At 49.0% G+C, this 15,840-nt stretch overlaps 1 protein-coding gene across 1 annotated transcript; it reads right to left on the minus strand.

Annotated features, from left to right (window-relative positions):
* Positions 1-2,885: 2,885 nt before the first annotated feature.
* Positions 2,886-10,087, minus strand: CSRNP1 (cysteine-serine-rich nuclear protein 1). Its single transcript, XM_009323498.1, has 4 exons — positions 9,916-10,087; positions 7,278-7,537; positions 6,602-6,898; positions 2,886-5,478 (listed from the first exon to the last, which is right to left on the minus strand). Exons 1-4 carry the CDS (start codon positions 10,085-10,087, stop codon positions 4,495-4,497), a joined length of 1,713 nt encoding a protein of 570 aa, XP_009321773.1. The 3' UTR covers positions 2,886-4,494.
* Between the last annotated feature and the right edge of the window lie 5,753 nt (positions 10,088-15,840).

The raw sequence follows: 15,840 nt of genomic DNA on the forward strand, positions 1-15,840 counted from the left end.
TTGGGCCAATTTCCCTTGCTTTTGGGTCAGTGTCAGCAGTTATGATTTATGCCCATACTGCCGGGTACAAGTCCTTGGGATAGGTGTGCATTTCTCCATCCAGGTTTCTGGCGTTTATTTGGCTTTTCCTTTGCGCGATGGGCTGGCTCACATCCTCACCCTCTTCTTATTTCCCTGCTGTTGCCAGGACCAAGCGTTATTTTCTCTGCTTTTCCCCTGGGGCACAGGATCGTGGTGATGCTTCTTTTGGCTGCATCCTTCCAGGTCCCGGGGGTGCCGTGGGGCGATGAGAAACAGTTTGTGGCCTGCAAGGGACAGGGATTTCTAGGGTTTTCCGAGGGTTTCCCAAGATTTCTCCTATATGCTCCTTGGTGATGGGGATGCTGCTACCACCGCTGTCTCTTCCATCGTCCCATGGAGAGGTGCAGCTACCATCCACAAGCCAAGCAAGCTTGGGAAACACCACAGCCGGACCCCCATGCACTGAATTTTACCTTTTTTAGGGGAAAAAAAAAAGGCACACTGTCACAAGAGTGACACAGGTGGAGCAGGAAGCAACTTGAACAGGACAATTGTCACTCACGTGCCACCACAAGATGATGTGCTGGGGACATTGCAACAGCATGGCTGAGAAGTTGGAGATACCTTGGGAGCCTCAGGAGATGCTCTCCAGGACACGGGTCTTGCTTTGCCACGCAAGAGGTTGCATCACATTCTTACCCTCAAATAAATTAAGCAAATCACCAAAAAGGTCCCTTCTAGTCCCAGCCCTGGGAGAAACTGCTCTTGCCGGCCTAGAGTCTCTCCTGGCCAAAATGTGCTATTTTAGCTCAAAATCTGAAAGCAGGGGCTGGCACTGGGTGCCGCTCTGTGAGGAGACCCGTCCCTGGATGAAGCCAGAGGGACTTCGGGACACCCCTCGTGCATCTCTGGCTGCCCCAAGAACTTCTCCTGCGTGACCTCCCAGGCCTTTGGTAGTGTTCCCAACTGCATTTCAATTTTGAGGTGACATCAAGGTTGCGATGGACCTGGGGACACCTTGGAGGCTACCTGGGAAGTCCCCCCCTTCGCGTACCCAACTGCCACGCATGGAGGAGGGCTCCGCCGGGATGGATGAGCTGCCTCGGCTCCATGCCTCCTCTAGGGAAGATGTCCCCTTTGCTCTGGGGACTGACCCTACGGCTGGTTTCCCACTAGGGGACTGGCCCCGCGCCAGCGCTCAGCCCCCCAGCCTCTCCCCGTGCCTTTCCCCCACGTGAGGGCGTGGGGATGCTCTTCCCTGGGCTGCTTTTGGGAGAGGGGGGTGAGAAAAGCGACGGGGGTCCCCAAGCTCAGGAGAAGCCTCTTGGAGGACACCAGGCTGGGACAAGGGCTGCTCCTGCCCTAGTAGGGTGCTCCCATCTCGACACTTGGGGTGGGAACCCCAGGGCACCCATTAGCTTCAAAAAGGGGCCAAAAAAAGCCAAAAACAAACAAAAAAGGGACAACTAGGACATACAATGCAGCATACACACCCATCATCCAAATTTTTGAGCCACAGTAAAGGACAAACAGGGCAAAGACGCTGACGTATTCAAACAAAATTGTTTTATTGAAAGTGTAATGGAAATTTCTTCATATTGCTTTGATGAAATGAGAGACAGCAGCTGTAGACAAATACGCTTTTTTATAAACAAATGCAAATGAATAAGGTAAAAATAAAGCATTTTTTTTTAACTTGTACCTTTAAGCAACATAATCACAATATATACACAAAGAAAGCTAAAATAAAGCTATGTTGAAACCAAAGCGTTTCAATCAATACATTAGATAATTACAGATTGTGTCAATAAATACCCAGTTTTTAAACTGTTTAACAGGCAACTTTTTACACAGATACCGAGAAGAAAAAAAAAAAAAAATTATATATTTACAATTCAGTGCCCTGGGGGGGGTAAAAAAAAAAAAAGATAAAAAATCTTTTTTTTTTTTTTGGCACCAACACAAATAAAAAGAATAAATTATAGAAAAAAAATCCACGAAGGCAGGAGTCTATCCCCGTCATTCATTTAAAAAAAAGTGTGTGTATATATATAAAATATATGTATATATTTTATATATATAAATATATATATGCAGAGAAACCTAGGAATGTTATAAAATATATTAGTGCCAATAAATACAGAATGGTACCAGACTTTCAACTGTCAGTATTTTTGATGCAGTCTGAAGGATAGAAACTACCACCTAGGAGATAAGTGAAGGGGATTTTTCAGTCTAAAGAAACGACGACGACGACAAAAAATAATAATAATAATATCTCTCTCTCTCTCTCTCTCCAGGAAATCCTCAATCTGCCAGTAGTATTCCTACAGTCGCCCTCCTGCCTGGCGGGGAGGTCCCCGGGGGCGATGCCTCGCAGGAGGATGCGGCGGCGAGCACCCGCTCGCAGCCGTGACAGGTCAGCTCCGCTTCCAAGTTGACCGGGCTCAATACCAGAGAAGATGTATAATTAAATAGTAGTAAGAATGATTAAAAAAAACCCCAAACAACCCAGCCGTCGCCATATTCGTGTGCCAGAAGTTTCCTAAATTGCCGGCGGGTTTGCACGAGACGCCTGTCGAATAGCAGGTACCCAAGGAGCACCATCCCCGTCATGGGGATATAAACAGTTCAGCCAATGGAAAAATCCTCAAATCCCTATTTTGGGGCTTTTTCCCTCCATCTGGGTGGCTCCGCAGCCCTCGGGAGCTCCCACCAGCAGCCCGCTCCTGGGGCCAGAGCTGCCGCCTCCCCCCGGTGCCGGCAATGCCAGGAATCTCTCCCATCACCGAATCTCACATTTTCCAAGGGGGGGATTTAAAGCCAGGAGGTTTTAAAGCCTTTTTTTTTTTTCCTCATACCGCTGGCATAGGCACTTAGTGTATCACTGATGTACAGATTTTATGTCCAGTTACATCTTGTGGCCAAATAGTGTCATGTTCTCAGGCTGATTTAAATAGCAAAGGGCCAAGAGGGCCCCCAATATCCTTCCTAAACATGATGACTTCTCTCATTTTTAAAAAAAAAAAACAAAAACCTTCAAGTTTTTCAGCTTTGTTTTCAGGTGTTATTTTTTTTCTTCCCTCTAAAACCATACTCAAAGGACAAATAACCCAATAACCTTCATATCCATCTATTTTACTTGATTTACCCAATTTAGCTATATAAAAAAGAAGTATAAACAGTCTGACCCACTAGATTTTGGAGCTGCGATACCCTCGACGTCGGGAAGTCCTAAGGAGCACTTGCTGAGGAGGGTGAGCACAGTGTTGCTGTTGTTGGCTTTGCTCTCCCAAAGCCCCCCCGGGCCGCAAAGGTCCTTCTCGTTACACCCCCCCTTGCTGCTAATGGTTCCTCTGCATATTCAGGCACCATAATTGATCGGGAAAGATCTCATGGCCAAATCCTTAGGAAATTAAATAAATTACAAAATAATTTATGAAAAGGGTTTGGGGTTTTTTTGTGTTTGTTTAAATAGAGCTAGTTCATGTTATTTCTTGGATAGCTGAGAGTTTTGCTCGTTTTCCTCTCCATAGCGATATTACGGAGATCAGACGCCATCATGACGTCTACTAGAGGGCTGATAGTAACCAAAGGACGCTGCAGCAACGTTTCCTCCAGCCCTCCCCTCCCACCCGCTTGAATTCAGCTGTTTTAGAAATACGAAGTGAAGACCAAACAGCCAACACCTTTTAGACTCCGAAAAAAAACCCAGGGTCGTCTTTAGGATGGGTGCTGCTGAAGACCTTATTGCCCTTCCAGGTCACTGATAAACCACAGTGCTATTCATGTACTACAGGTAGAAAATAAATAAATACAGATATATTATGCAAAAAAATATGATTGTACACATAATACATCTGAGGTATTACCAATTTAAATAAGGTTTCATGCTAGTTCAAGCTTCGGTGGCTAGTTAAATTCTGGAATTTGCAATAAATAGATGAAGAATGATTATGTATATAGTGTATGGATCGCTTCTGTAAACCTTGTCCGATTTAAACGTAAGAGCGTGTTGGGCTAACTCTTACGCAAACCACAAATTTTCACAATAAATACAGCTTCAAAAAGTTGTCTTAAAAAGTTCCTGCAACACTGAAACGTTTCTAGAAGGGGCTGTGTGTACGACTGGCAACATTAGCAAGGAGTATTTCTCAACAGGTCTTTTCATACAAAACACAAGGAAATTCATACGTGAAAGTCTTTGTCCCTCCCTCCCTCCCCACCCCACCATGAAAGTTTAGAAATTTTTGCACAAACAGCGAGAGAACTGATTGTAGCTGCAGTATGTCAAAATGTCCACGTTCTATAAAGACCAAAAATAGTTTGTTTGCTTAGAAAGTCTTTTTTGTGTTGTTTTTTCCTCCTTATTTTTGCGTAGCGCATCATCCTTCCGGTGAAAGTTTGCCCATCTAACCGTACTTCGGTTTTCCTTTTGGTGCTGGTCCTTCCCACCCCAGCCACGCGGGCGTTTCACACTTTCACCGTCTCCATCAGCGATGACTTGATGGCGTCCTCCAAAAGTTGATTGTCTGTGAAAGGGGCCGGGGTTTCGGGGACGGATTCGGACAAACCGATGAGGGACTCCAAGAAACAGGAGCCCTGATCTCCGGCTTGCGGGAAGCCGGGGAAATTAGGCAACTGAAACTGTAATGCTGAGAAGTTATCGAGGTTCTCGTACTCCTTTAAGGAGTTGTAAAGGGGTCCCAAGTTATAGTCCGAGAAGGACTGGAAGAAATCCAAGGAGTCAGAAGAAAGGCTGAGGTCGGCGTAGCTCTTGGAGCAGGGCTCGGCCGGGGATGAGGCGCAGCAGGACAGCCCATCGCACCGCGCGTGGGCAGCATCCTCCAGCAAACCTCCGCCGTCCTGGTTGGCGTTCTCATCCAGGCACTCAGAGAGGTGGGACAAGTGGCCGGGGACAGGCTTGGCCTCGCCACTGTGGTCCTCGATGAAGAAGTCAGCGGGGTGGAAGCAGCTCAGGTCATCCTGGCCGCGGCCACCCTCTTCCTCAGCATCTGAGTCGTTGAAGTGGAGGATGCGTGCCAAACCGTCGTCGTCCACATCTGACTGGGACTTGTCGGAGGGGAGGCTCTCGTAGGGCTCCTCCAGGTCCTCGCTGAGGTGGGAGGAGATGGACGAGTCCGTCATGTCGCTGCTGCAGCTGTTCTCCCCCAGGGCCTCCAGGTCGGGGCTGAACTGGAAGGCGGGTGCCAGCGGCACGGCGCGCTCCTCCAAGGAGCCCTTCCCTGCTGCACATCCCAGGGGGGGGAGCAGCTCCCGAAAAGGGGGCTCAGCCTCCACCACCTTCTCGCTGCTCTGCTGCTGCTTCTCCAGCTCCAGCTTCATGATGGTGTGGATGAAGTGGGTCTGCACGCGGGCCTGGTTGAACTCGATCCTGCCCTCGGTGTTGCCGCAGCCGTCCTTGGTGCAGCCACAGGGGAAGGAGGTGTGATCCATCTGGTGTGGGGAGAAGCAGAGGTGGAGGGTTAGGACCGAACCCGGCGGTGCAAAATCGAAACCGCCTGTGACTCACCCGCCCTGAGAAACCAAGTAACAGCTGAGGGGTTTAAAAGCAGACTGAAAAAATAATAATAATAAAAGACACCCTGCTCTTTCGAAGGGTTGTCATAAAAAAGTTGGATTTCAGTACAACTGAAGAAAGTTAAAAGGTTCCAAAAAAAGCAAAATAAAATGCTCCAAAAGGAGACATAAGAGGGCAAACATGAGTTTTTATATATTGCATCATGATATTTAATACCTGATCCGTATCATGAGCGTCTGCCCCTTGCTGAGACAAGGACAAATTGCTCAACAGGCATCTGCAGCACCTTTATGTCCCTGTTAGCAGCAGTACGAGAGGGGGGCTGACACACACATGGAGCACTCGTCCCATGTGCACCCATCCGCCTGCGCACACCCACCCTCCACCATCCCCAGCCTGCAACCACGGCATCGAGGGAGCGAGCGGCACCCAGAATAGGGAATATGGCTCCCCAAACACAGCTGGGCAGGCACCCATAAAAAGTAAAATGAAAAATATAATAGGCTAATTGAACATACAGGGATTATCGCACTTTGCAGGTGGTCTGCACAGGTAGCTATGGGCTGACGCTCAGCTGACACTCCCACGTTCGCCTGAGCGCGCTGGGAGTTGTGATACGCACCAAGAGAGAATAAAATTAAAAATAAAACCAGGGGGAGGAGGAGAAATCGCAGCCTCACGTGAGGAGCGAGAAGCTTTCGTTTGCAAAGACATTCCCACGTGTCCCATCTCCAACAGGAGACCAAGCAGGTACAGGTCTCGTGGGGACAGACAGGGTGGGTGCATTCACGCTGCAGGCTCGGGCACATCCCCATGGCTGCAGCGGCAGCGCGGGGACGGCTGCACGTGTCTGTCTCACAGCCTGGGGAGAGTCTCCCAAGAGCTTTTCTCGCCTGCTTCAGTCCGAGTGCAGGTGGGAACAGATGCATTTTACAAGCTGCCCTAACTCTGCCCTGCTTGCTCAAACCCCCCTTGCTTTAAAGCACACAGCAGTTGAAGCCACGGCTTTTCCCCCGTGCCCAGAGGCGAGGGCAGTACCTGACATTTAATGCCTGCCAAGCTGCAGCTGCAGGTCTCCGGGTCGCAGACCTCCCGGCAGTCGCAGCCGCAGTCCTCCCGCGACAGGCGGATGTTGTGCAGCTCCCGCTTCTCCTCCTTGTCGATCTTTTTCACCCCCATGGCTTTCAGCAGCGCGCGTCTCTTCTTGGCGGGGTAGGGCTGGAGGAAGAAGCCGTCCTCCAGGTCCACGTTGCTGACGTCGATGTCGTCGTCGGAGATGTCTTCGACGGTGAGCTGGTTGGCCTCCTCTGACTCCTTTGTGCCGTTCATGGTTAGCTGAGGGCAAAAAAAAACCCAGGCAAAGCGTTAGGGACCTGTCGGGGACACCAAGCCATCAGCACTCCCGGGTCAGGAGAAACGAGAAAGGACAGATCTGTCGTCCCCCACGGTGACTGACCCCAGGACCAAAATCTGTGTCAGAGCCCCTAAAGACCTGACAGACACCTGACGCATGGAGTTCAGCATCTCTTCCGCCACCTTTCAAGGGTGGAGAACTGAGCTGAAAATCCCACACCGGAGCCTGTGTTTTTTGGAGACCCAAACAGCGTTAAGGACCGATGCCCCCAAGGTCTCAGAGAGGCTCCTACTAAAAAATGGCCATTAACTAACGACATCCACCCGCTCCTCACCAACCCAGCCCCACACTCCTACTCACTTTCCATTTCAACGCTTCCAACTTCTCCTCTTTTAATTTCTCTTCGAGTTTCTCCCGACGAACATTTTTCTGCTCCTTTGAAAACTCTGCTAGCGTGAACTGCCGGGAGGAGCTGTGTTTGCTCACCATCCCCAGGGTACAGCCCCCGCGACTAGGCACGCTTGTGAACCCCTGGCAGCGTGGGAAGTAAAACACAGTGACCCGGTCAAACTCCACATTGTTCTTCTTTAGTCGCTTGGATTTCTTCAGGATAGACGTGGCTAAAAACAGGGGGGGGGGAAAAAAAAAAAGCACAAAGTCAGTACTGCCATCCTGCAGACAGGATAGAAGTATTACAAACAGGCTGTAAACATTACAAAAAGGCAGGACCTGCAATTACTCTCTCAACAGGGACATGATGGGACAAGGTTACATCACTTGATGGCTTCTGGCGTTCTAGGATCTAACACTTCAAAGGTGGGATGAGGATGGAGAGGAAACTAAGCCAAGTCAAGTCCCGATGCACTTGAGTCACCGATCAGATTCACCCTAAGAAACGGCTGCTGCTTCTCCTTCCCGCTTGACTTCCTCCAGGAAACATACATTTGCTTATTCTTCACGTGCAGCAGAGCATAACGAACAAGCAGCAAACCATCCTACATGCCTGTCTTGCTCTAAACCCAAGCACCCTGCCCCACGTTCAGGAGCTCGTGGTTCGCTCCCAGGATGCCGGAGCACCAACACTCCGGTGCTGCGTGGCTGCAGCTTTTGTGGCAGGGCAGCAAATAGCCAAAACGGCTGTTTTTCTGGTACTTCCTTTCACCATCCACTGGGAGGAACTACGAATCTATAGCCGATTCTCAAGAGGCTCATTTGAGAGCAGCTGCAAAGATGTTAATCTTTATGCAGGTGATCCCAGGGTAAACATGGCAATACATGACTCTGGTTTATCTTAAACTGCTGAAACACGCTACACACCATTTAAAGCGGAGCCTCTTCAGAGGTACCTAGTTCTGCACGTTTGCACGTGCAAACGTAGCAGATGGAGGTGGACTAATTAGCCAGGACAGTTTCAGAGTCAATGAGTTTCCACGAATGTAGCTGGCCACGGAAAGCAAAGCGAAACACAGTGGTGCTGGGTTACAGAGCTGCTTTTTCTGCTGCATGAGCATGAGAGTCAGCTACGCGCAAATTCGGTGGTGGGGTTTTTTGGTCCCATTCTCTGGTGGTGCACGGATGTCTTGGTTGCCACCGTGGAGAACATGGAAAAAAAACCAACCCAGAAAGGATGGGTAAGTCCCGCAGAGCTGGGATCCGAGCCCCACTCTTCGGATGGCAGAGCCGCAGGCAGCCCTACTGCAGGCAGCCAACCGAAAGGACTGCCGAAAACCCAAGGGGCTCGGCTGGTTTGGCTGGCCCTGAAGGCTGGGAAAGTGCAAGACCGGACAGTTAGTTGCACCCACATTTCACAAGTCTCGCTTGCCAAAATATAGCATTTCAGTTTCGTATGAAAAAAAAAAAGAGCGTTCACCCAGCTGCGTCAGCAGCTTCTGCTAAATAGCTGAGGGTTTCACACTGGGCTCTGCAGTCGCTTTGATTATATCTTTGCACCGCGCGTTGCATTTTCATAATAACCTTGACTCAGTCTTCTAAAACATTAGCTCTTTATCAAAAGGCAAGTTAACCACCGCGATCATCTATCGGCTGAACTGCTGCACTTTGGCATTTGCTTCTCCCTCCCCGCACCCCCCCTCTGAAATTGTTTTCCCATTCCTGACCCTTTTCCAATTGAGCCAGAGAATATAAAAAGTTCATTGTTTTGTCACAAAACCTGGGAAGACAAGCAAGAATGAGACTCTTTATTATTACAAGACTTCTAAAGCCTTTTTAGGCCACTGCGTGTTTGTGTATGTCTGCTAAGTGGACCTTAACTGCTCTATACAGTGGGTGTTCAGTATAATTTACTAGGTTGGACTATTTTTCCTCCGTGAAGATGTTCCCCTATTGTGTTTTTTATTTTTCCCTTTGCATGGCAGATAAAGGATTTTACAACCTTGTCTTCTGTGTGTTTTCCTAAAAGCTCTCAAAACTGATATTGCTAGGGAAACAAAAATAGCATTTATCTGTACTAACAGTGGAGGCAATGTCAAACGTGTCATGTTCTTTGGCAAAGTACCCAACTTACGTAGGAAACGAGTTCTGAAATGGTAATTACGCTACTGGTTAATCATTTTTAAAAACCAGCGTTACGGGCCTTTGCTGTCTGTTTAGTCATTGCCTATGGAATAGCTTGACAGGGGATTGAGGGATGGTGAGATGGTCCTACAGCACCGGCTTGGAGGCACCTGCATATATCTGCACACCCAGGTCCTTGGGTTCCTATTCCTGGAAATTTGGACTTCAGCAAAAATGTTATAAAGGAATGATAAATGCTGGGAGGAAGGGCTGAGAAAGACTACCCTGAGGATGCTGGCTGATTAGAAAAACAAGAAAAATAGGTGTAATGACAGGGAGCTGCTGCCACGGCCGCTTCCACCCGTGGAGGTGTGCTCGGAGGGGGGTCTCTGCATGGTCGGAGGTGACGACCCACCACCGCGCTACAAAAAACCCATGCGTGGGCACGTCTGATCCCGGGAAAGGGGCTGCCGGAGATACTCACGGGCAAAGCTGGGTGTTAAGGCAGAGCTGGGCTTGGGCTCTCCGCGGGAGCTCTCCTCGTCCGACTCCCAGCCCGAGGATGCCGAGGAGGACAGGGGGGAGCAGGAGGAGGAGGAGCAGTAGGTGCTGTCATCCCCCAGCTCTTCGTACTTCCTTTTCAATACCCCACTCATGGTGACGCCGTAATTTTCATATAACTGGAAAACAAAGGAGAAAAGCAAAATAAAGCGAGGGAAATAGTGGCAGTTTCTGGCGATAAGCAGGATGGCTTTAACCCCCAGCAAGACTTCTCCACCAGGTCCACCTGGCCATGCAGGTGTGACTCCCAAAAAGTGCTCTTCCAAAAAAACCCACACCTTTTTACCCTCGCCGTGCACACCTGCTGAATTTCTCTCCCATTTTACGACTCTGCAGAAAAACCGACTATCCCAGACAACAAACTGTCCGGAAACCAATTCAATCAACACAAATGTTATCAAACAATAAGTATTACATTTTGCTTACTAATTCTTTTATGTTAACTCCTTACCCAGATCGCTTTCTATGCAGTTACAGCTTTAACGTCTTGCTAATTACAAAATTAAGCCAGTTTGCAGAGAACAATCTGTTGGCATGATTTACTTGCTACAGCCCCCTGGGGAAACAGACTTATTAAATGAAGCACTGAAATACAAATATATCAACTGTGAAGAACAGCCCTTCTCCTCACGGTGCCTTTCATAGTCAGTCCCCCATTCAATAAGCTATTCTTGTTTAGGCTGGGTTATGTATCAAGCATAGTAGCAATTAAAAACAACGCAGCTAATTAAAAACAAAGGAGCTCTGTACTTGCCTAGATTCCTAAGTTTCCTGCATGCTTTTCCCCTGCTCATCTTAAAGAAAAAACACGAAAAACTTTGTTGCATCTTTTAACCTTTGCTTTTATAAAGTTTGTGGGGTTTTTGTCTCGTGAAATTGCACAAAGCTACACACTTTGCCTACAACAGGCTAATGGATATCAGAGCCCACCTAACCTGGGATGCTCTTGCACAGACGATGGACTGTTCCTCCTTTTAGACGCTGGCAGCACTGCACCAGATGTCCCTGCCTCTGCAGAAGTCACTGCCAGCTTATTTTGAAGCCAGTGAGCCATACCCAAAGCTGAGAGCCAGGCGGCTGCTGGAGGAGTGACTTGCTTTGACCCCATCCCACCAGGCTGTAAGGCACAACCATGGTGGGAGAGATGCAGCCCCAGCCCAGAAACTCCCTGCAGCAAGGAGGGGAGAGCCCCGGCACCGTGGTATGCTACCAGCCACCCCGGTGCTTCAATAAAACCAGAGGTAACAGGCAAAACCTAACACATCCCTGAAATTTGGATGACACCGGGATGCTTCAGACACATACAGCCCCAGGACGGTGACAGTGCAGGTACGGGGTGCCAGACACCCGGCCCCCATCCCCTCCCGCCAGCCGAAACTCCTCCACCAGCCAAATTTATTCTTTACAACCGTAGCACTTTCTCACCCTCTTTTGCATGTCTGAAGTTAATTTAAGTCTCTGAAAAAGAAAAAAAACACCAAACCCGCCCTCCCGACAGCCCTGAGCAGGCGGCACCGAAACCACACTGCCTTCAAAACCTCCTAACGATGGGATTTGCAATATCTCGACAGCGCCGCACAGTAACACGTAGCAGGACGGGAGCACACGCGGCGCCTTCAAAGCCCTGCGCCAGCCCTCGTTAATTATGTTTACCAACAGCTTCCCAGGAGACAATAGTCCCCTAAAAGGTCAAAAAAATCCCTGGATGAAGCAGTTCCTTGGCCTGAAGAAGTTAATCATTCACTGCAACGCGCGCCTACGGGGCTGCTGCATCCCCCACGGCCCCCTGAACCTGAGGGCTGGGGGCAGGCGATCCCCTCCATCCCTCCTCCTCCTCCTCCTCCTCAGCAGCCCCAGAGCTGCAGGTGGTTTTGCCACGGAGGGGTGGTTGTTTTTTTGGCCTTAATCCGAAACAGATGGGGAGAAGGTGGATTTGGCCACCCTCCAGCCCCAGCAGCACATGTCCTACCTGACACCTGGATTAACCCCTTCACTGCCTGCGCGAGCTCGCAGGCAGCCACGACACCCAAACCAACTACCTGGCTGCATTTACAAACCTTTTGTTTTTATCATTTTATTTTTGTGCCTTCTGCTCTGTCTCACATTTGCTTTAAGAAACGACCAGGAGCAAAGAAACCCTCCAAGTCCATGGCAGGGGTTCAAATCAAAGCCTGAGCTGCAGGCGGAGGTTTGCTCTTACCAGCTGACCCCATCGTCCACCCAGAGCGGCCAAAAACTTTCCAAAAAAATCCCGCACGTGGCCTCAAAGGGCATCAGTTCGCGCTGCAGAGCAACCGCTTGCTGCTCCAAAGGACACCTCCGGTGTTGCTGGTGAAGGATGCAACTGTCTAGCCAAGGGAGGGAGAAACCAGCTCCCCAAAAAGCCCGTAGGACACATGTCCAACAGCAAACGCCCTCAGAGTTGCGATGTTGACCACATCCAAGACTCGTGGGAGACACCGGAGCGTGGTGGAGCAGCCAAGGTCACACCGCTGAAACGGGGATAACTCCCAGGTTCGGACCAAAAAAAAAAAAATCCCACGTGGCATCCATTCCTACCGGGATTTACCTGGTCTGCAGGACTCCCAGAGAAGCGAGAAGGTGGACATTGCGACGCTGCAGAACGATGCAGCCCTGATGCTCAGGTCGCCTGCAAACCCCACAGCGCCCATCACGAGCTGCGCCGCCTCCCCCCAAAACCACACAGCAAGAAAAAACAAAGCGTTTTCCTCAAGCAAGCTAACCGAATTAACACAAACACCAAGCCAGAGCCAAGGCAAGCTGTGTATAAGATGGTGCACTTTTATTTATTTTATTTTTTTCTTTTAAATACTATCATCGCTGATTAGCCACATCTGGCAGAAGGATGAAGGGAGGCGTGTGCATCTCCCGTCTATGAGAATACGCCAAATGCATAGGAAAAAACCCACCTTTGGCTTGCTGTCTTATTCAAAATACCTATTGTTCTGTTAATGCAAAGTAGGTGTCGTACAAACATGATGCTCAATTAATGGGAAAAAGCTGGTGAACCTGTTGCCCACCAGCCAAAACACATTAATTTTCCCCTGTAACGCCTTCCCCCTCTTTGCTGATTGATGGCTGCGATGTTTTCCAGGTCAACTTTTCAAATCCTTCTCAGGAGCTATGTGCGATGTAGTGGGGCTGCACCCATCGGTGTCTACTTGTATCCACCCCCAAAAAATCCTCCAGACGGGGGTTTCGCTGTCAAGGCAGAGACGATCCTCTCTTCCCCTCCTCACCCCGGCACTTGGGAGCAGAATTCACGCCAGCGATTTGGATGCTGCCTTGAAAGCCATGTTGCCGAAACCGCTGGCCGCTCAACCAAAAAAACCCAGAGGCCAATTCAGACACAGCAAGGATATTTTAATTGCAGTAATTCTGCAAGTAATCTTAAATCCACAGTGATGTCTTATAAAGAAGTCACAAAAATGTGCACAGCAGCATAAAAAAAAAAATATATATATATCTGTGCTTGCCATCGCAAATCTCTGCAGGCACCACCAAGCACAGGATTTTACCACCTTCTCTTTTTTTTTTTTTTTTTTTTTTTTTACATAACCTGAAATAAAATAATCCTATCTTCCTTTTAGTTGCCAAAAAAGACATTCTGTTCTTGGCTAAGACTTCTTACTCATCCATTTTACTGAAAACAGCTTTTGGAACAAGTACATAATGCAATGGATCAAACCCGCAGGAATTCCTCTCTGGCACCAGAACTCCCACTATCCTGGGAATACTTTCTAACAAATATTTAGCCCAGATGTGCATTCCTTTCTTTTTCTCTCCCTCCTTCTTCTTTTATTTTTTTTTTAAAGCACTAAAGTTTGGGTGGGGGGAGTGGGGGGGGGTGGCTGTCTAGTTGGGGGGAAGGGAATCGAGTCTGCAAAGTCCCATTTCTGGCGCTCGGCAAGTCGCAGGGTAAAGCCCTAATACACTGGAATGCGAGGAATTAATGTTTTAACTATCCTCCTCTTGGACAACGTCTCAACAGTAAATATTTCGAGTAATTTAGATTTAAGAAGGTTTGGCATTTGTTTAGCCAAGCGCAGAGGAAGGCAACTAAAACCCCTACCAGTGTCCAGTTAGTCGATTTATAAGAGACTGCACAAAGAGGCATCATGGCTTTGTGCAGAAGTACGCGGAGAAGATGTTTCAGTGTTGTATTTTGGGGCTGTATATGTGCTTTGCACCAGGCAGGCGAACGCAGCAGTGCAAGCAAGGCAAAGGAAACTTCTCCCAGCGAGTCCAGAGGCTGCGATTGCTTCTGCCACGACTGCCACGGTATTGCAGGAGAACACCTCCGAGCAAGGATATTTTAAATTTTGGGGTTTCCGTCGGTGGAGCATCCGCAAGAATGGAAGGATCCCAAATCTGTGCATGAGCTATTGAAAGCAAACTTTCTTCTGCGAAGTAATTTGGGTAAAAACAAAAAAAACCCAAACCTCAGTGCAATGCACTGAAAGTATTTATTTTCCAGTGACTTTCTGAGCCGGTTTGCCGACTTTACAAGCACAGCCATCTGCCTGCAGCCCAAGGAAGCCAAGGTGGACTCTTCCCGACACAGTGGGACGAGGGCTCGGGCGCCGGGAGCGAGTTAACAACTCTGCTGAGCCGTGAGTCAGAGCGGCTCCCGCTCCCTCCCCCAGAGCCGCAGTGGCTGTGCAGGTCTAGCAGGAGTAAATATTAGTTTAAAAAACACCACCGCATATTTTCACCAGGTACAGCGCCGAATGCGACTCGCAGAGCAAACCTGGGGGAGCTTTTGGGGTCGGTGTTTATTTGCACGCCGCTGTTTATTGCGGGTCAGCCGACCTTGGTGCGAGTATCGCCAAAAACTGGTGCGGAGCTGAGCTTCCCGTTTAGCTATCCCAGACATTCGATGTCTAACAGCAGCGGTGATTCCAGTAACGCCTCTGGGTTACTTAATAATCACCGCGCTATCAACACTGATTCATTGCTTGTTCATTTAACTATTTTAATTCTTTGCATATTTACTTAAATGGTTTCCCCAGCGCCGCTGTGACAAGCCTCCATGATGACAGCAGTTCCCGGTTTCGGGGCTGACCGGGGCCAAGGCAAGAGGCATCATCCCATCGGGACCCTCCGGGGGAACGGTCCCGCGCGTGTTCCCAGCCACGCAAGCTGTGCTTTCCAGTTCACACCAGATTATTTTCACCCAGCTGGGTCTAAGGTTTCATAACCTTACTCCGGTTAAAAATAGCCTCTGCCTACTATGCAACAGCAAAACCCAAAGTACCCCGTGCCGCGGAGCAGGAGCATGAATCAGTTCGCAGCACCACGAGTTTATTCTCCTGCCAGAGACTGAAGAGGCAAAACACCTTCCCTGGGAAGAGCATCAGAAGCATTTACTCCACGTACTAATTTTGGGAAGGCCACAAAGAAAAAGGCTTGTCAAGATTTTTCTATCAAGCCCTTATTTCTCGCCGACAGCTTGAAAGGTAAATAAGAAACATTAGCAAATACATTAAAGGTTATCTGGCACGGCCCAAATGAAATGAGGTTCAAATGTACTCGGCGCAGATTGTGCTGTAATAAATATGAAAACAGCGAAGTGTGCTTTGTCTAGGAAAATCCTCTATTTGATTACACCTCATGAATAATTCACACCAGGTTTCCATATTTGTCCTCCTGTAGGTACACGCTGTGCATTACCTTGCCTGCTATATATACGCACGCCTTTCCTGCGCTGAATTATTAAAGGCTTGCCGGGAGCTGCGGAGTCTTTCCACGCGGAGAACAAACGCGCCATCCCGAAAATAACACACACACACCCCCCCCCCAACCTCGACGGGCCTCCCCTGACAAC

This window comes from Pygoscelis adeliae, unplaced genomic scaffold, assembly GCF_000699105.1.
Source record: "Pygoscelis adeliae isolate BGI_AS28 unplaced genomic scaffold, ASM69910v1 Scaffold195, whole genome shotgun sequence".
In the NCBI taxonomy this organism is placed as follows: domain Eukaryota; kingdom Metazoa; phylum Chordata; class Aves; order Sphenisciformes; family Spheniscidae; genus Pygoscelis; species Pygoscelis adeliae.

Excerpts from the sequence above, each read along its gene's own strand:
- CSRNP1 (XM_009323498.1), bottom strand. The coding sequence starts at position 10,087 with ATGAGTGGGGTATTGAAAAGGAAGTACGAAGAGCTGGGGGATGACAGC. Across the intron at positions 6,899-7,277 it reads TGGAAGCGTTGAAATGGAAA|CTAACCATGAACGGCACAAA; the intron begins GTGAGTAGGAGT and ends TTTTGCCCTCAG. Across the intron at positions 5,479-6,601 it reads TGGCAGGCATTAAATGTCAG|ATGGATCACACCTCCTTCCC; the intron begins GTACTGCCCTCG and ends TCCCCACACCAG.